This window comes from Xiphophorus maculatus, chromosome 13, assembly GCF_002775205.1.
Source record: "Xiphophorus maculatus strain JP 163 A chromosome 13, X_maculatus-5.0-male, whole genome shotgun sequence".
Taxonomy (NCBI): domain Eukaryota; kingdom Metazoa; phylum Chordata; class Actinopteri; order Cyprinodontiformes; family Poeciliidae; genus Xiphophorus; species Xiphophorus maculatus.
The window spans coordinates 13,963,110-13,983,178 of record NC_036455.1 but is presented as its reverse complement, the minus strand read 5'-3'; the positions used below and the strand labels follow the sequence as shown (position 1 = coordinate 13,983,178).

Genomic DNA, 20,069 nt, shown 5'->3' with positions numbered 1-20,069 from the left:
GGGGCAGTGAGGGTATGAGGGGAGGGGGCGGGGCATCAGGGGGGCAGGGGGCGGGGCATCAGGGAGACAAAGAGGAAGACGTCAGGACTCTCTGATGTTCCTCTCAGCTCAGATTCAGTTACAGAAAAAAAGAAACACAAAAAGATGAAAATCTGTGAGCTGAAGAGAAAAGCTTTGTGAACCGGTTCCAAAGAGCCGCAGGTCCAAACAGAACCTGACTGATTCCCGCTGGGATCCTGTTACCACTAAAATCCCCAGGACCCAGAGCCACACAGGACCAGAACCAGTTTTCCTCTGTGGAAACGTTTCCTTGGAAAACAAGGAGAAGGAATCCACCTGCTGGCCGAGCCGGGGAATCGCTCCGACCCGAGGAGCGGGACGGAGAACCCATCAGAACCACGGATACTTCTGGGCTTTCATTACAGTTTAGTTTTATTTCATTGGGACTTTTTGTCTAATTCAGTGAGTTTTTTAGAGTGTTTGCTCATTTTATTAGTTAGTATAAGTTAAATATTGTTTAGGTTTTATTGGTTATAGCAGTTTTAGTTTTTTCATATTTGGTAAATTTTAGTTCAGATTTCAAGGATATTTGACTTGGTTGGTAAACAACAGTCAGCAGCAGATCCCATTCTTAAAATATGGATTCAGTTATTGTTCACTATTGTGATAAACTATAATGTTGCTGTTTTGACACCATTTTCCAGTATTATAATGGTAATTATGGCATAATAATGCAAGAACACATTCTGAAATTCATAATCTTTAAATTCTAATGAATACTTAACACTGAAAGACATTTTAAATATCCAAAATAAATCAACAAAACGACAGAAACGAGTCATAAAGTCTGTAAACAAAATTATCCTTAAAAAACGAAGCCAGTTGAGACCGAAACACCAAACTGAAAACTTTTATCACCCAGTTTTTGGTAGAAAGAGAGAAATGAGAAAAACAGTAAATCATGCAAATTGAACTTATCGGGCGATTAATTGATTTATTGATTATTGTGACAGGCCTCATCATTTCTGGCTGCACTGTAAGGAACGTACCAAAGAAAGACAAGGAAGAAACTTAAAAATGAAGAAACGAAGGAGGAAAGGAGCCTAGAAAAGAAGAAAGGAACAAGGAAAGGAAGGAAGTAACCTTCCTGTTTTCAGGTCACCAGGTGTTAAAGGTCATGGGGTCAGCAGATGTGAGCTGGAGGTCAATCTGGTTTGAAACAGGAGTAAATTTTCTCTGCAAAGCGAAGTGCTGGCGGTTTCCCAGAATCCTCCCTGTCCTCAGAAACATCCAGCTGGTTTCCTGCAGCGAAAACCGAACCCACAGTTTTCCTCGTTAAAGACTCGCCTGTAAACTCAGGACGGTTCTTTCTGTGATCCTGAATAATCTGTCATCTAAAACAGGTTCTGGGTTCTGACTGGGTTTTTCCAGACGCTGTCTCCGGAGCAGCAGAACCTGAAGCTGAACTCTGCCGTGTCGATCTAAACGGTGTCGGGTGTCAGACGTTTCTTTGCACCCGTACGTCTGAACTGGGTCAGCTCTTCTTAAAATACTCGTCGCTCCTCAGAGAAATGTTCTAGAACATCACGGATCTACGTAGCAGCCAGGTTTCCTCTCCGCTTCCCACCGGCTGCAGGAGAAACAGCAGAACGCTGTGAAACTCTGTTCTACAGCAGGACTCTTCACTGGTCCGGTCCGGTCCGGTCCGGTCCGATCTGCCTCATTCATCTGTTTATTCAAATAACATATTATTATTTACATCCATCTGCAAAACTGGGTAGAATCTAAAAGTTCAAATGTGGAAGATGTGTAGGTTGAATCTTTTATTAAATGTTTTAATTTTCTGAATTGACAGAATCGCTTTGGGAAAACAAACTAAAGAAAGAAAAAGACAAAACAAAACTGCAGAATCTGCTCGTCTCCAGCTGCTGTGGTTTCTCTGTTAAACCAACCAAACCCTTTCAGCAACCTGTTCACATTTACCATTCTTTATAGATAATATATCTTAGATATTCCTCTCTAATTACTAAAACACATGAAGTATAAGAAATTGGTATAACTATAATTAATAGCAAAATATATAAACCAAAGAACAGCTACATAAATAAAATAAACCAGGGTTTATTCTGAGCTAAGAAAGATTACAGTGGCTGTATTATTATTATTGAAAATTCATTTTTAATGCCTTTGTGAAACAGCATTTATGAAGGTAAAATTTGGCAAACAATGTAATATTATTTATCAACTATTGAACTTTTTTATTCCTTATTTAAATTCCATATTTGATCCGTTTCAAAATAAAAAATCTCTTCCAAACATTAACTTCACACTCAAAAACCAAATGTTCTGTTGATTCCAACGATAATTTACAAAAATTACATTTATTCATTTCTGTTCTGAATGACGTCATCAGATCTAAAAGAACCGTAAAATGGTGACTCAGCAGCCAATCAGGGAGCTCCTGCATCTACCTGTCGTCAAGGGCAACGCTAAAGCGGCAGCTAACGCGAAATGTTAATCAGAACAGATTAAATAAACGCAGATTTACAGAGTCTGTGTGGGATTTAGCTCATTATTTATTCTACATTTTGACCCTCTGATATGTTTTGATTAATATTTGTCAGATACGTCGCTTTTTACGTCCTTGCGTCGCGCTTGCACACCGAGTCCCATTCACAGAGCGGTTTACGGCAGCGCGGATGTTAGAGCGGAAGCCCGGATCCGTCAGAGGGCTGCTGGCCCTTTAAGGATGATGCAGCGGGACCAGCCGATGTAGGACGAGCTGACCGTCGGTGCGCCCGCCCGCCTGCCGCCGCTGCTCCGCATCATGGCCTCCGCACCGCCGAGGACCAACCGACCACCCCGCGGCCCTGCCCTTTCCGCAGCGGAGACGGACGTCAAGCCGAAGCAGCGGCACCGGTAGAGGCGAGCCGCTCCGCCCCCCCTCCGCCCCGGTCTGCTCCATGCCTCCGTCCAAAGCCAAGTTCAGCTATCCGATAAAGAGGGCTGCCAACCCGGGCGACGGCGGCGGCGGCGGAACCATGAGCCGGGATTATTCCGTGAACCTGTCGGTGCAGCAGGTGCTGAGCCTCTGGGTCCACGGCGCCACCCTGAAAGACTTCACAGGTAGGACCCGCGGGGAGGCGGGCGGCTGGCCGCAGGGGGCAGCGAGCGCCGCGGCCGCCGCCTGCTGCCGCCTGCCGCGCCGCCGCGAGCGGCACCGCGTCCATTTTAAAGCAGAAAATAAACCAGGGGACGGTGAGCCAGGAGGAGTCTGTAAAAACCAGGGATGCCATGAGGTATTATGGGATGGAAAACCTCCTGATCCTCCCTTTGTCTGCAGAGTCCGACAGGAACCTGAGCTCCGGGTCACATGAGGCCATTAGAGTCAAATCATTTTTTATTTCGCATTAAATCAAACGACGCAGACTCCCATCTGCATGAATCCGCTGCTGCAGAAGCATCAGCGATTTTATCTGCAGGAAGGCCGGCTCTCCATCTGCAGCGTGGAGTCATGGTTGGGGTGTCATGTAAACAGAAGATTGCAGAAGCGGAAATGTGCTCACACCATCTCCATCCTGAGTGGAGAAACACTCAAAGCGTGCGACGCTGACTCAGCAAGAAGCGCATCTCAGAAGTTTGCAGTCCCGCTGCTGCACGCATGCATGGTCCGCTCCGGCCGACCAGCCGCAGCGGCCCGCTGGGAGCAGAGGCACGGCAGGCGGCCAGCGAAGAACAAGAAGCAGCAGGCCTTCAGCTTAAACAAATCAGTTTCCTGTTTATGAGATGTGCGGTGGAGCAGTTTCACTTCAGCAAACCATGAATAGAATAAATGTAAATACTGAGACTTCCGGAGCTCAGACGGTCCAGTAAGGTCTGGAGGAAACATGGCGCGTTTGGAGATTTTTAGAAATCAATTCTCCAAGAAAGAGAAAATAAATAGTCATTTAAGTGACTAACTCCCACCTGTAGGTGGCAGTATCCTCACTTTCACTCCATTGCTGTCCCAGGTTCACTTGATGTCAAGAAACAAAAAGTCACATTTACCGTCATACTTTAAGCAAAAATACTGAAAATTTCTTACAATATTTCCAAATTAGCGCCACAAAATCACGGCTTTTGGTCACAGAAACAATCGCAGACGCTGGAGGGACCGATAAAGGAAAACATATTTAATATTTAATGTCAAGAAGTTTTCACTGAATCCAGAGATTTATTTACCATATTAATATTTTAACAGTTTGTTCATCAGTTTTATCAATACATAGTTCCCATGAGTCTGAACAGGAAGTGAACCACCATCTTGGTAGGCAATCGCAGCGCAAAGCATAGATGAACAAACAGGAAGTACACTGACCTGCTTGACACATGAACAAAATCTCTGCTGCTGGGATCTACTCATATGAGACGGAGAATATGGATTGTTTATTGTTGCTATAGCAACTGCCTTGAGTTAGTTACAGATACCTACCAAGATGGCTGTCTGCTGCAAAGTTCCCTGAAGTGTGACATCACAGAAAACTATAAAAAAAATATTGTTCTAGATTTTATTCCTCATTTTTAAAAGTTTGTTCCTTTATTCCTTTACTTTCCTTCGTTCTTTGGTTCTAAAGTAACCAGTATAATAATATTTCTGCTCCTTGATATTAGAAACAGGATAATGTTAAATGGTGTTGTTTTGGTTCTGACCTGTTCTCCCTCTCGTTCTTCCTCTTGTTCTTCCTCCCGTTCTTCCTCTCCTCCTCCAGAGATGTGGTACTGGGTCTTCCTGTGGTGTCTGTTCTCCTCGCTGTTCGTCCACGGCGCCGGCGGTCTGCTGATGTTGGTCATGCTGCAGCGCCACAGGTGGGGCCGCCTCATCACGCTGGTTCTGGTCAGCGTCGGCTTCCTGGCCTCCCTCTCTGGAGCCGTCATCACAAGTAAGTGAAGCACGGTGGGGGCAGCATGGGGCTGCGGGCTGCAGGAGGCCCTTCCTGTGTGATTCAGTTCAGGGCCACCAGGGGGAGACAGAGGGAGATTAGTAGAGAGGAGGAAGAGGAAGGAAACGTCACAGAGATCCAGAAACTTCTGAGTTCATGTCAGGACCTTTGACCCCGTATTGCTATGGAAACCAGAAGACTCTAGAGTTCAGTCTAGAGAAAGAATTTAATCATCATTTTCTAAGAGTTGGTTCCTTGTTCCCTCCTTTCCTTTTTCCTTCCTTCCTTCCATCCCAGAATATTCAGCCTCTCCATTATTAATGTGTGTGTGGGGGGTGGGGGGTGGGGGGGTGATGAAGAGGAGGAAGATGAAGGAAATGTCAGTGTGGAGGGAAAAGGTCAGAGATCCGGGTTTCAGTTTCCTGAGGATGACCTGGTTCTGATCCAAACAGAACGGTTCAGATGGCCTTCAGAACTTCAGGATTTTAAACCTTCAGGTCCAGTTTCTCCAGAACCAGAGAGTGGGCATGTCTCTCTGCTCTCTGATTGGTCAGAAAACAGGAAGTCCTGTAGCAGCAGGAGACGGAAACATCTCTGATTGGATGGAGAATCTGGTAGAATCCAGAAGGTCCTGAAGATTCCACCGGGTCAGAACCATCATGACGCTCTGAGCTGATGGTTCCCTGAGAAAAACCCTCAAAGATAAACTGGGATTGTTGGAAAAACTGGAAACAGGAGCAGAATTTTAACTGGGTCGGAAGAAGTCCAACTTCCTGTGACCCGATTAGAGTCTGAGCGTCGGTTCTGATGGGAAGGAAACCGAGTCAGATGAATCCACCAAAGATTTTTCAGAAAGCAGGAAAAATAAGGATCCAGGAATAGTAATGGAAAGTTGAGTGGAAGGAAAAAGTAGAAAATCTTTTAAAAGCTACATTTGTTTTTATGTGAGATCATCAGCATCCTGACTGAGTTGGATCAGAACTTCGTGTGTGTGTGTGTGCGCTGCAGGCGCGGCGGTGGCCGGTGTGTACCGCGTGGCGGGGAAGGGCATGGCGCCGCTGGAGGCTCTGGTGTTCGGCGCGGGCCAGACCTCGCTCTCCATCATCATCTCCTTCTCCCGCATCCTGGCCACGCTGTGAGGACGAGGGGCGGAGCCTGGTGCCGACCCGAGGGCGAGGAGGAGGAGCGCTCATGCTGGCCGCAGCACAGGGCGCCCCCTGCTGACTCTGGAGCGTTACTGCAGCCATCCCTGGTCCAGATGGAGACTTATCAGGGAGCCATGGTTCTGAGGTTCTGGTGCCAAAATCCAGCTGCTGCTGCTGCTGATCAGAGAAGAAGTTTCAGCACTTTTATGTTCATGAGGAGGAGCAGAAACCAGCAAACACTGGATCAGACTGAAGGTTCGTCAGCAGGAGTTCCTTCTTCTGGACCAGTTCTCCCGTTCTGGTCCCAGTTCTCCCAGTTCTTAGTCCCAGGTCATGGAGATGTGGGCAGAGATTCCTGGAGTTCAAGGACAACAGCGACCAATCAGAAACACATCCTGATACGATGCAACATGACATTGATACGTCAGGATGTCGGCCATGTTGTGAGGGGCAAGTCTGCTGTGAAACTGGCTCTACATGAACAGCTGAGATCGTCGTTGATGGAAATGAACAAAACCTGCTGAATAAATACAAAAAAAATATCTAGATTTAAAGAACAGAAAACCAGCAGCACTCCATGTCAGGGGTTTTGCACGTCTATGCTACAAGGTTTTCAAAGCTTTTTTAATGTTTGTTTTTAATCTTCAAACTGTCTTATTTATTATTCATTTGAACAGTGGAGGATTTATTACTGAATACAGAAGGAAAGATGTTTATAAATTATTCATCTTTGCAGATTTTTACTGATTTAATGTGAAACTGATGAGCTGCTGCCCATTTCCTGTACGTCTCAACAAACGCCCCTCACAATATGGCGGCACGTCACATGACCAGAAGCTTCTTCAGCATTAACCCATTTCTGCAGTTTATAAGCAAACAGCGCCCCCTGGTGGAAGCAGGAACCGATAGAAGGAAAGTCGTCTGTTGGTGTTCAGTGTTTAATGAATGTAGAAATCTAAAAAGTGCGGCATGCTTTTTTTGTTAGGGTCTTCTTGAGGTTTTGTTCCAGAATCGTTCTGGGTTTGGCTCCATCCAGCCTCCTCGTCCCACAGCATGATGCTGCCAGGACCGTTTCTCACTACAGTCTATAATTTATTAATTAATAAATTAATATTTATTAATTATCATTTATGTGCAGCTGATTCTCCCGCCTGACCTGGATTTATTTATTTAGGGGCATCAGAGTAAAGGGGGATGGATACTTTTGATTGCCACAGATTTTTATCTGTGGCAATCAAAAGAAACTTTTTCTTCTTCTTGGTTTGTCAGATAAAATCCTGTGAAGTTTTATGGTTTCAAGCAGGAAGTTTAAGGAGCCGTTGCCGTGGAAACGTGTGAATGAATCCCAGATTTTCCAGACATCCCATTGTTCAAGTCACCCAGGCCGTCTGAACACGGTTCCGTTTCCTCCGGGCCGGTCCGGTTCTGGATCAGAGTCGTCCCGTTCGGGTCCCAGAACCAGAACTTCTCTCCTCGGCTCCTGGAGGCGATTCCCTCAGTGACTCGTTTGTAAACTTTTACGTTCAATCTGCCTCGTTCCGGGCTGCTCTTCAGGTTACGCCGGGGGTCAAAGGTCACAATGCCAAAGCTTTATTCATCCCGTTTCATCTGGACTCTACAGACAGTTCTGAGTTTAATCTGAGGAGGTTCTGCTGGCTCTGCGCAACGTAACGGACCGTCAGTACCGGCTCTGGTCACCAGGGGGCAGCGTCGCCCCATTGTGCAGCAGCCGGTGCTGCAGCGTTCTGACCAGAACTCTCTCTGAGGACGTTCTGAATGATGCTGCTGGTTCTGCCGACCTCTGCAGCAGGAACGGCCATGACTGAGGCACGGCTAGGGGTCAAAGGTCACCTGCAGGAGGCCTTCTGCTCAGACGGACAGACAACCAGAGACAGAGAAGAGCAAGCCGTGTTCAAACTGTAAAATATTCCCTTTTTTAATTTTATACCAGCCAGACCTCTGATATTTATAACTACTGCCTATTTATGTACAAACTGATCTGTACTGTAAAAACTACAGTCATTGAAATAAAAAACCTTTTGCAATATGAAAGCTGTTAATAATTTGAGTTTGATTTTTAAACTTCTGCAGCTCCCAGAAAACATCATTTTTACAGGTAAAGTAGAAAAACAATAAAATTAAATGTATTTTTTCACAACAATCTGAAGACATTTTTATAAAAATACGATAAATTGACTGAAACTTATCTGTTTAATTTGACCAGTGTTATAAAATACTTTTAATTATGTTAGTCACGCTGGGCTTTCAGATCTTTATCAAAATGATAATAAACTGAACCATCCAGTTTGATTCGGCTCTAATTTAACATTAACCAGATTTGACTTTTATTTATTAATTTTTTTAATTGGTGTGCATCCTTACAGAACCTTTGTATTCATGTGTTTCTGGTACGTCCGTAATTCAGACGCACATCTGCTAACAACAGCGACGATCGGACAAAAAAATCAAATTCCCTCGGCCCACTGAGGTTTGATTTCTGCTTGTAAGCGATCTGATTGGACGCTAGGAAAGATTATTGCTCTGTTCAAGTTGTGCTAAAAGGAGTTAGCCTACCTGAGAAGCTATGCTAGGTTAAGATAGCATATCAGTGCTAAACACGTAGCTAATGCTAACGTCAGCATCCACAGCCCACATTTCTGATGGTTGAAAAACCTGAAGAAAAGATTAAAAACTATAAATATCTTTGTTGTTGAGGTCATGTGTCAATTTATTCCTTAATTTAGCAGCAAAATAATTTCTGAAGTGAAAATGTTGCTTGTTTTATTGATATTTGAATTTCAATTTTAATTAATTACACACTCTGGAATTAACTTGATTAAAAGCTTTATTTTAGTCCCACATTAAACGCATTTTTAATAAACCTCTGCAGCTTAAGGAGTTTAAGCTCCTTGTAAAAGGAGGTGGCAGTGTCATGCTGTGGGGTTGAAAAAATATAATGTGGAAATATTGAAGCAACATCTTAAGACATGAAACAGGAAGTAGACGTTTGGTTATAAATGGTCTCTTAAAGGGACGGTAACTGTCCGTGGTTCGGAGGGCGGAAACCATTTTAAACATGGAGGACGTAATTCTGGACTCAAATGCGGCGTCTCACATCCGATGTGACCTTTGGTCTCGGGCCTGAATGGACCGCCCGGGGTTTCGCTCCCGACCTCGGCCGCGGGAAAGCAGGTCGCCACTTATCAGCGTGTTTTTTGTTATTTTGTTCTTTAACAGCGAACACAGCATGTGACGGCGGCGGCTTTGGTCCAATCAGAGGCCAGGCTGAGGCGCGCTGATAAGCGGCCGGCGGCCCCGGCCGGGCAGGAAGTGTTTCATAAGAGGCCAGAATGTGGCAGAGGAATTTCTGCGTGTTTGATGGATGTTTGGTGAGCTAAGCCGCAGAAACAAAGATGTTTTCCCTCCGATCCGAACATTAATCACAGAAACGCTGCCACGGGCATCGACTGGGAAATCTGATTACTCAGACCGGGAAAATGTGGGAATTCCTTCCCAGCTCTCTGACTGGAATGTTGTTTTTCAATAGTTTTCTCACACAGGAAGATTGTTTGCTCTGCAGATACTTTCACAGCCTTTCTACCAAATTACCAGCACCAGGAAATGTTTTTAAACTAATTTCCAGCTAATATTTACTCCATGTTTCTCTATTGAGATGCTGAGTCACATTTCCGGGAATAAATCAGTTCCTCCTCATACCTGGGACCACAAAGAGTTTGGTGTTTATAATAAACATAGTTTTTATTGATCCCAAAGGAAAAGCCTGCTAGCTAAATACTTTAGCTAGAAGCTAAATATTTACCTTCAAATTAAATATCTAACTTGCAAACTAAATATTTAGCTTACTAATTGGTATTATATTATTGCTAATTAACTATTTGGCCCACTAACTAAGTATTTATCTTGCTAACTACATGTTTAGTTTGAAGCTAAGTATTTAGCTTGCTAACTGTAACTATAAATGGCTCCCCGTTTCCTCCTGTTTGTTCTGATCTGTTTGGTTCTGTCCATCCTGGTCCATCATCTCGTCTGTCCAGAGGACATTGTCCCCGTAGTTTTGTCCTCCGTTCAGGTTCAGCTCTGCTAACCTCGGTCCGGCAGCCATCTTGTTTCCAGGCTTTCTCCTTCATCCCTTCCAAGCAGCCATGGTGGTTTAGTGAAAGTTGGCAGCTGAGATGTTTTCCTGTTTTCTCATTAATTATTTCATTAATACCATGACAGAAGCTGGTTTCAGCTCCAGTTTATATGAAAATACAGAAAGTTTTGTAACGTTCTGGCGGTGATGTAAAGCTCTCCTGATCTCCTTCAGATGCTTGACGCTGCTGACCTGCAGCTTCAGGCCGGCTCCCAGCCGCTGGCTGCTATTGTTTCCTGGGCAGGAAATACTCCAGGGTTGAGCTTGAGTGCAGACGAGGCGACGGCTGCATGCCTGCTCAGAAATAACAGCCCCCGACCCCAAACCCCCCTAAAACCCCAACAATGGCTGGCTGGCGGCCGAGCCTTTGACCCAGCAGGTCGCTCCGCCGAGTCGGCCGTGTCTTTGTGCTGCAGCTGTTCATAAAGTGCAGTACATAAAGATCAGACGGCGCACAAACAGTCAGGACTCGGTCCGATCAGCGCCGGCCGTCTGGACCGAACCGAACCCAGACCTTTGGGTCAGAACCGAACCGAACCCAGATCTTTGGGTCAGAACCGAACCCAGACCTTTGGGTCAGAACTGAACCGAACCCAGATCTTTGGGTCAGAACCGAACCGAACCCAGATCTTTGGGTCAGAACCGAGCCGAACCCAGACCTTTGGGTCAGAACCGAACCGAACCCAGATCTTTGGGTCAGAACCAAACCCAGACCTTCGGGTCAGAACCGAACCGAACCCAGATCTTTGGGTCAGAACCGAACCGAACCCAGACCTTTGGGTCAGAACCGAACCGAACCCAGATCTTTGGGTCAGAACCAAACCCAGACCTTCGGGTCAGAACCGAACCGAACCCAGATCTTTGGGTCAGAACCGAACCGAACCCAGACCTTTGGGTCAGAACCGAACCGAACCCAGATCTTTGGGTCAGAACCGAACCCAGACCTTTGGGATCCAACATGTTGACTCAGGAATGACAGAAATACTCTGTTCCTTTGTCGATGTTCCTGATTTGATCTCAGTTTGGTCCAAACCGTTACATCATCCTCCGGCTGTTTGATCCATCCGTCCATCAGCATGATGCTGCCACCACCATGTCTCGCAGTGGGGAAGGTGTGATCAGAAAGCGGTGGGAATATTTTATTACCTCACAGTTCGATTGAAAATTATCTTTCATAAAGATTTGTGCTTCATCTGTTGGTGAGAAAATGATCCTCATGATCTGCTTCGCATCGCAGAATGGAGACGTTAAAGAGTTTCATGTTTCATGTTTAGTACGTTTTAAATGTTTATCTCTCCTCTTTTCCTCCATTTTGCTTTTACGAAGCGGTTGCACTTTCCTGCAGCGTCTCCTCCATGAAAGGCAACATTGCATTTTCCATCCTAAAATTTTGAGTAACTTGAATCTTTGTGAAAAATTATCCAGAATATTTTATTACATCGGCTAAATGATAATGACCTGCGGATACAAAACCCAGTGGAAGCAAAATATCAACATTTCTGCGTGGAAGACGAACACAAACGTCTGACCAATCACGGCGTAGTGAAGCTTTCAGACGCCTGGAGGAATCGAGTTGCCTTTTTTAACAGCTGAAAAAATCTTTCCTGAAATCCACAAAGTTTGCATCTATTTGCTTAATTATATATTATTAAGCTACATAATTCAGCTGTATCATGTTCTATTGTGTTTTTCTTAATTCCTCGTTCACATACGCTTTAAGTTGTGAACTCAGCTGCTTTTCATACTTTGCATATGAAAAACATTTTTGGCCTTCTTGGTGTTCCATACTGGGGGAGCAGAAACGTCTAAGTGCAGCGAGTTTTAGCAAGCGAATCTAAAATACAAAATAACACCATAAGTTATGGTTGTTTGCATGAATATATCAGTTTCACAGAAATGTGCAGTTAGATCCTGAATGGAGGCGAATTTGTTTTATTTTTTAAATTTATTTCTGACATTTTAGGTCAATTCTGAGTGAAAATCCTCGCTGTGACGTTCACGTCCCAGTCGCTCTGCAGCTCCTCCATCCTCTCTCCAGGTCCAGATGACGGATTGATCAGAACTCTGGCAGATGTTGGCAAACCTTCACATCTGGATTTAACCTCCTGGAGAATCTGCTTTGTGTCGTTTTGTCGCATTAAAGACGTTAAAGTTTGTGGCTGGAAGGTGAAGAAGTTCAGGGGTGACTGACCGTCCTCTGGATAATCCTGAGTTCTCGACCTGATCCTGTCTGATGATGATGATGATGATGATGATGATGATGAGAGCAGCCTCTCTTTGTTCTCTCAGTAACGACCCGTCTCAGTTCGCTGCGGTTTGTTTCTCCTGAACTTTTGTCCCGACCCGCGGCGGTCGCGTGCGAAAACATAGATACGTAAACAACGATCAGCAGACAGGAAGGCCTTTAACCTTTAACCTCTGAAGACCAGGAAACCCTAAAAGCACTGAGAATAGCAACAAAAGCCTCGGCGTGTTTACCTTCCTCTGACCTGCAGCCCCAGTTTGTCCCTCAGTTTTCTTCACTCTGAAGATCTGAAACTTCTTACTGGTCATCTTAAAACTATTTATTTTTTCAGCTCAGTACATCTGAATATTGAAATGTCCTGAATCGTACTGATAGAAAGTTAAGTGGAAGGAAAAAGTGGACAGAAACTTGTTGAGGTGATGTTTCTACAGTGAGTAAGATCTGGAAAACATCTGAGCATTTTCTCATTCTGGACTGATTTTTACCTGCTGCAGTCGATCCTGCAGGCGTTTCTTCTTCTCTGTTCATTTTAAATCAGTGAAAACCAGTAAGTCCTCCAGAGGGGGGCGCTATAATCCCAATCTGAAACTTTTTATTCTCTTTATGCATCCCTTCATCAGATTTCTAAACCATACATAAAGAAACAGCACAACGGTCTGCATTACATATTTTCTACATTGATATTTGTTTCTAATGTTTGTAAACATTTAATTATTGTTTTAATCCACATACTGAATGCATTTTAATAATTACTGATTAATTAAAGCCCTTTAACTAGTTAAACAAGTTTCACCAAACAAAATACATTTTTGATGATAAATAAACAGCAATAAAATAAATGAGGTGTGCCTCCGTAGATTATGGAAAGTAGATTATGAATATTTTATAAAATATGTTTCCAAATGCAGATTTCTAGGATAGAATAAATCCCGGGTGTACTTCCCTATAAAAACCACCAGATGGCAGCATCACACGGCTCAGTTTTCATGTCCAGGTTCTGAAAAGCCTGTTGCTCACATAACCACAAATACTAGATTAAACAAAATAATAAAATAACAGTAAAAATGAAATAACTTCAGTTTAAAAGTTGCTTGTGCAGGAACCGACCCGGTGGAGTCCATCGCCGAACCGGGTCGGGATCCGAGCCTGGCGCTGATGATCCGGAGACTCTGAGGAAAAACATTTATTCTGTTTATTATAAATATTCAGCTTTAAAACAGCCGTGATCCACAATCAGGGAAACGATCAGTCAGAGAAGTGGAGATCATTAATCACCAAAGAACCGGACCGGTCCAGACTGAAGGGAACAACTTTTACAGGTCAAAGGTCAGGACAAGGGCAGCCAGCATCTCTGCAGGTCCCACACAGATCCGATCCACAGGAGTTCAACCTTTTCTTCTTCTTTTGCAAAAAATTATGTAGACATAAGTGTAATTGTTTATATCTACCTGATATCAAATGTTTGAACCAGAACTTCACCATCTGCTCCACCTCCAGCTGCTGTGGTTCTGACCCAAACCAACCTGTTCCCCTCCTGGCCTGTGGGGGCGCTGCACCAAGAACCACTGAAGGAAACGACACAAAAACCTCTGAAGACACTGAGAGCAACTTCCTTCTTCACCAGATGGAAACAAGATGGAGGCGTCAGATTTTAGTGTTGGAGGATTTCTCTTTAGTCTTTGGCTGAAGACCAGGAGCCATTTCTGCTGCTAGCGCCAGGCTAACATGTTAGCTTTGGTTGTATTTACCCAGAATGCCCTGCGCTGTAGTCCACTTCCTGCTTTTGGAGCGGGCTCAGATCCGCTTGCCTTTCACAAATCAAACCAGAGTTCACTTCAACAGAACCCAGACCGAGGTTTGGAGGAGGTCAGTTAGCATTCACACCTCACCAACTGAACCGGACTTTGACTAGACCAGGGGTCGGCAACCTTTTCTACTCAAAGAGCCATTTGGGACCGCCTCCCAATAAAAAGAAAGCACTTGGAGCCACAACCCATTTTGACGTCATATATATAAAACCTATATGCTATGTACAAAAATCGATACTATGTTGCGTTTATAAAATCAACGAACTGCTGCAGAGAACACAACATTTTATTTCTGCATGTAACAAAACACATTTTACACTTTGTTGATGCTCAATTTCAAACAACATACCTTCTGTCTATTGGGTCTTTGTATTTAAGAAATAAAAATCGAAACTTACCCAACCAGCACTGAAGGAGAAATAGAAACAGAATGCAGTCACCTGTCCTCCTCTTATTCAGGAGATAAAAATCAAAACTTATCCAAATATTATCCACCGGCACTGAACCAACCAAGCAAACCAAAAAATGCGCAGCCTGCTTCTGTGTCCCGTAGTACGGCGCCCTCTAGGGGACATGGGGATTTTTTTCTTTTGCGTTCCCTCGCAATAATCTACTGGTCAGTTATGCAGCATAATTGAATCCTGTAAGCCTTTCCTACAGTGGGCGCCGTACCTTCTGCTTTAATATAAGGTTATGTGAGGTTTTTCCATGAATGTTAGAATCTTTTAGTGAAATATCTGAAGTTTTATATCTTTCTTTAGGATAGAAAGGCGCCACAAACCTACGATATAAACAGAAACTTTCCGTAAGTAGGAAAGAAATAAAAACACATTATAATTTGGACTATTTCTGAGTTATTATCATAAATCATCTGACAGTTTTGATTGTGTCTCTGTTGTTCTAGTCTGAATGGTTTAAAGAGCTGCTTTCAGTTCCATCTCAGCCTTAACAGACATAAACATGCAGGAAAAAATAAATCGATTTTCAATCAGTGTTTTGCACCAAACAGTTTTTACTATTAACAAGTTTTTATTATTAAAAACACGACAAACTAATGATGGTAAAGGGATTAACTCTGAGTTAACTCGGGGAATCTAACCTGTCCGTTTATCAATCAACTCCAAACCTTTTCTTTGTTCTGTCACAATTATCGATTTATTCCATTTTGATGATCAGGCTTTAAACTTTGCCAGGACTGACCGCCCCGCTCACCGCTTCCTCATACACACAAAGCCAGCAGGTCAGTATCCTTCCCATTCACACCTGGTGACGTCACGCCCACATCGACACACCTAAGTGTCAAAGCCTCCTGCTCCTGTCATATCAATAATTACTGATTTCATTCATATTGTTCCTACAGAGCCTCAGTGAAAACTTGTCTATTATTAACAGCAACACAGGACTTAGTTACCACCGACCCGGACCTCCATGGATCCGGTGGAACGGTGAAGTCGGTACCCAGACAGTGTAGCTCCTGTTAGCATCTCAAAGAGCGTCCAGCTCTGCCCGTCTCAGCGCAGCGTTTATTTTTAGCTCGTTAAAGTTTCGATCACCTGCAGAGTTTTCTTGGTTCTGCTGGTGTAAATGGCTCAAAGTGTTGTGGAGAAATGTCCAGGGTCCAGATCAGGTCCTTCGTTGTTGTTCTGCGAATTATCCAGATTCTCCTCAATTTTTATTTTTTAAATTACAGCAGATAGTGTGGCATTAAAAGACACCAGTCAAACGCAATATGATAAACAACTACTGGGGTAAAGTTAGCCTTCCTGTGTTTGTAGAGTCCAGTTCAGCATGGACCTGATGACGTCATCAACCCATCGGTGAAGAAATGGCGACCTCCATGGGTGAAAAATATAACAACAGATGTACATTTTTTAAATAATTATGAGTTTTGATGTATCACAAACAGCAATTTTTAGGTAATCAGAAATTTGCAGCATTTTTAGGCCAAAATGTTCAACTAGTCCTGGATCATTTAAGATGTTTTCATTTTATTTTGATTCTAAAAATTCAGGTCATCAGGAAAATCCTCAGTTTTTCTCTCAAGCTTCAGTTTTTTTTTCTCAGCCGGAAACGACTCGGCGTGTTTCCCAGTGCAGAGGGATTCCTGGCTGTCTGCTGCTGCGTTACGTAACGGCGTGTAGCTGCAGCGCCGGCTGCTGCTCCTTAATGGACCCATGCAGAGAAAATGTTCGTCTTCTGCAGCCTAACGAACGGTTGCATAAGAGCAGAGGAGGCTCAGGGAGTCCAGGAGGGGGCAAAGGTCATTCAGGGGGGCAAACATGTCGAACTGCCTCAAAGGTTCATTATTATTATTATTATTATCATTATTATTATTGTTATTATTTCCTCACATCGATAAACATGTGAGTCTGATGTTTTCTCTTTAATTCTGATTTTTTGGTCGATTTGTCTGATTTTAAGCAATTTTTCTTTGATTTGTGGATAAATTGGAATTTTTGTCTTTGTCACTTTTTGTTGTTCTTATTCTCCTTTGACCATAAACTTCGCTGCTTCTCCTGGCATCAGCACCAGATTGTTTCTGGTTCTGTTTCAGTCGGTTTGAAATCATTTTGAATCGCCTGGTTGTTTTTCAGGGTTTTTTCCTTGTGGAAAATTAGCTCTTCTTTCCCTCGTTTCTCAGGTTGCATCCATTGTTGTGTTCTGTGGTGGCGTTGATGTGGCTCCCCACCCAGGGCACCCGTCTATCGAGGGGCGGCTCGTATTTCTGTTTTGAAAGTTGCGATTGACACAGTTAACATCTTTTTCTTAATTTCTGTTACCTATAAATGAATCTCTGTAACCTGTAAAACACAATTACTGAAAAAACATTTGAAGGTCTATTCATGCTATTTCTAAGTCTTTTATTGTGAAGGGCGGTTGTGTGTTGCTTTGATGCTTGTGTAACTGCTTCCTGTGGTCTAAGCCTGCGGTTGGCACTAATAGTGATGTAATTGTGGTTTGTTTTGCAGTTTTTCTCTCTTTCTGCAGACGTCTACTCAACTTCTTTCTCCCTTTGTTTTCTGTGTTTCTTTACGTTGGAAATAAACTCAAAGAAATTTCTAAAATGGTTAATCGAGCGGGGCATCCTGATGAAAGCTGTAATGTTCGTCTTGTGAAGTAAATTTGTTGGGCCTCGCCCTGAGACTCGGTCAGATTGGACGTTAAAAGATCTAATTAACAGTCTGTATGAGGTAGCAGTGTGTTTCATTCAGAGTCGGAGAAACCAACTGGACCTCTCAAAATGGCCACCGCTTGCACCATCATCAGGAAGCTGTGGCAGAAACCAGTTTATTTTACAAATTTGTAAGAATGTGTCTAAAATCAAAGCTGCATATCAGAAGTGATGTTTGGTTACGGAAAGAAAAGTTTAAAACGACGTCGCCATGTTCCAATCCCGACTTCTCCATCCACGTCAACTGAAATGGTCTGCATACAAAAGCACACCACACTTTTCAGATTTACCCTCCACTTCTGTTATGCTTTACTTTACTGATTAGCCACATAGAATCCTTAAAAAACAGATTAAATTTACTGTTTTTAAGAAAAGGTGAAATTTAAGTATTTTTTTGCTCTTTTTTCCTTATTTTCTTTTCTGCAGAGGATTTGATTATTCTAATTTCATTCTAATTTCCATCCTGGCTCTGTTTGTGTGGATGAAGCGGCGCAGAGGGGAAACCTTCACGCCAACATTTCAGTGTTTTTGTTCTCCATCTTCTGTTCTTGTTGTTCTGACGAGAAGGCGGTGGGCGGCCGATGGAGGGGTAAAAATAAAGAGCAACCAGAATGAGTCACGGCTCCCTGAATCCCAGTCTGGATAAAAATACTTCCTCAGACACGCGTGCAAACATACGCTGCTCCACGCGCACCGCGCGTTACATAAGCTGCAGCGTGGGAGGCGGGATGCGAGGCGTGCATAATTCATCGACGTGGGGAGGCTCCCGAACACGCAGAGGCTCGGTTCTGCCTGGACGGACCTGGGAGAGCGAAACCGGATCAGAACCAGACGGGAAGCAGGAAAAACTTCATTCACCAAAAACAACGTTAGCAGAAGGAGTTGTAAAGTAGGGCTGCGACATTTAATCGATTGTTCTAACGATTAATCGTTCTACAGAATTTTAAACCATTTTTATACAATACTGCAGAGATTAAAAGATGCAAATAATTAATTCAGTTCTTTTCTGATTGAGAAAACATCATTCCTTTTATTAAACCTGAGCCTGTTGAAGATAAAGTGACGTCACTTCAGGAGTTTTGGCTGAAATATGTTTACAGAAAAATGTGTTTTAGCTTAAATGTTTATTTTTCTACAATTTTAGCTCAATTACTGCTCTGAATATTTTAGTGTTTTTTTCAGTAAATGACCTTTTCTGAGTCTGAATGCTCCAGTTAACGATTAATCAATTAGTAAATTAGTTGATGATTATTTCAATAATATGATTAATCATGATTAATCGTTTCATCCCTGCTGAAGTAAAGCAGGAGGAAAAATCTCCATCAGCTGTGAGAGAATAAAATGTCCTGCAGCAGTTTAACGGGATCGGCTTCAAACGGATCCGTTCCTGGAAAACCTGCAGCCGAGCCCAACTTCTGTTTGATCCCACCGGTTCGGCTCAGGTCCGGTTCGGTTCTGTTTGGTTCTGGAAAAACGAAGTGTGGATGTTGGCCAGTGAGTTTCCAGGGAAAACCTGCAGACTTTCATGGTGTCAACCTTTCCAGTGACGCAATCCGGAGGGAAAGTCCTGGCTGAAGCTAATGAGGGAAACTTTAAACTTACGAAACCAGAGACCAGAGAGCGGGAGGAGAAAATATACTAAAATAAAAATAGAAATAATGTTTAACATGGGAATAATCAGGAGAAAACTAAAAAAGCCACCTTATAAAACTATTTACTGAAACCATCCGTCTGTGCAGACTTTCCACTGAATTCTTCCAAACCTTCATAAATTTTCTATTTAAAATTGCTATAAAATTAACAGATGAATTTATCTGGACTGGAGTTTAAGGTTGGAAACGTTAAAATTTTTTGAAAAGAAGACAGGAACCCTGGAACCTTTGTTAATGGGATTCGACCTTTGTAAGGGCGTAGGTTTGGTCTAAGTTTTGGTGAGACCTTACAACGTACTGCGCCACCCCCACCCCCCACCCCCGCACCGACCGTGTTTGACCAGTGGGGGGTGCACAACATTGGCTTAATAACCCCTCCCCCCAACCATAACCATAACTTGATCATGCATCTTGTGTATACAACCAGATACAGTCATGCTCAGCAGATCAGTTCAAGAACATTTTACTTTTTCCTTATCAAAATTCAGCAAACATTACAAGTAAGATCAAAACAAATATCCTCTGGATCTACTGATTATACAACAAACACAATTGCAGATAAGAACAAAAAATGACTTCTTGCACTTCAGGAAAAAGATTCAATTGTTGAGATATTATTGCGTGATAGATATCTAACTTATGGGTCCCCTCACTGTACTTACAGCCGAGGTAGCAAAATAACTTCTAATGTCTGTCGTCCTTTTCTTTTTTGGTGGCGACATGGAGACTCATAATAAATGTCAAACTCAGAAGGAGATGCGTTCACTGTCAGCATCGTGGACCAAGCTTCCATTCCGCGTGTGGCCAGCTGGCCGCCGCCTGGTGCAGCCAATCAAAGAACGAAGATCCACGTCCTGTGAGCCAATAGCGGGTCGTCATAGTTCATAACAGCGAATTTTAAAATGAATGCTACCACTGCGTAGTATATTGAAATATTAAACTAATCAATGTAGATTTTCGTTTATTTATTTTGTT

General features: G+C 43.3%; 1 protein-coding gene across 1 annotated transcript; it reads left to right on the top strand.

The window, feature by feature from the left end:
* Positions 1 to 2,123: 2,123 nt before the first annotated feature.
* On the top strand, positions 2,124 to 8,030 carry tmem170b (transmembrane protein 170B). The gene is made up of 3 exons (XM_023344435.1): positions 2,124 to 3,126; positions 4,749 to 4,919; positions 5,928 to 8,030. The coding sequence occupies exons 1-3, from the start codon at positions 2,964 to 2,966 to the stop codon at positions 6,056 to 6,058; spliced, it is 465 nt and encodes a 154-aa protein (XP_023200203.1). The 5' UTR covers positions 2,124 to 2,963; the 3' UTR covers positions 6,059 to 8,030.
* The last annotated feature ends 12,039 nt before the right edge of the window (positions 8,031 to 20,069 follow it).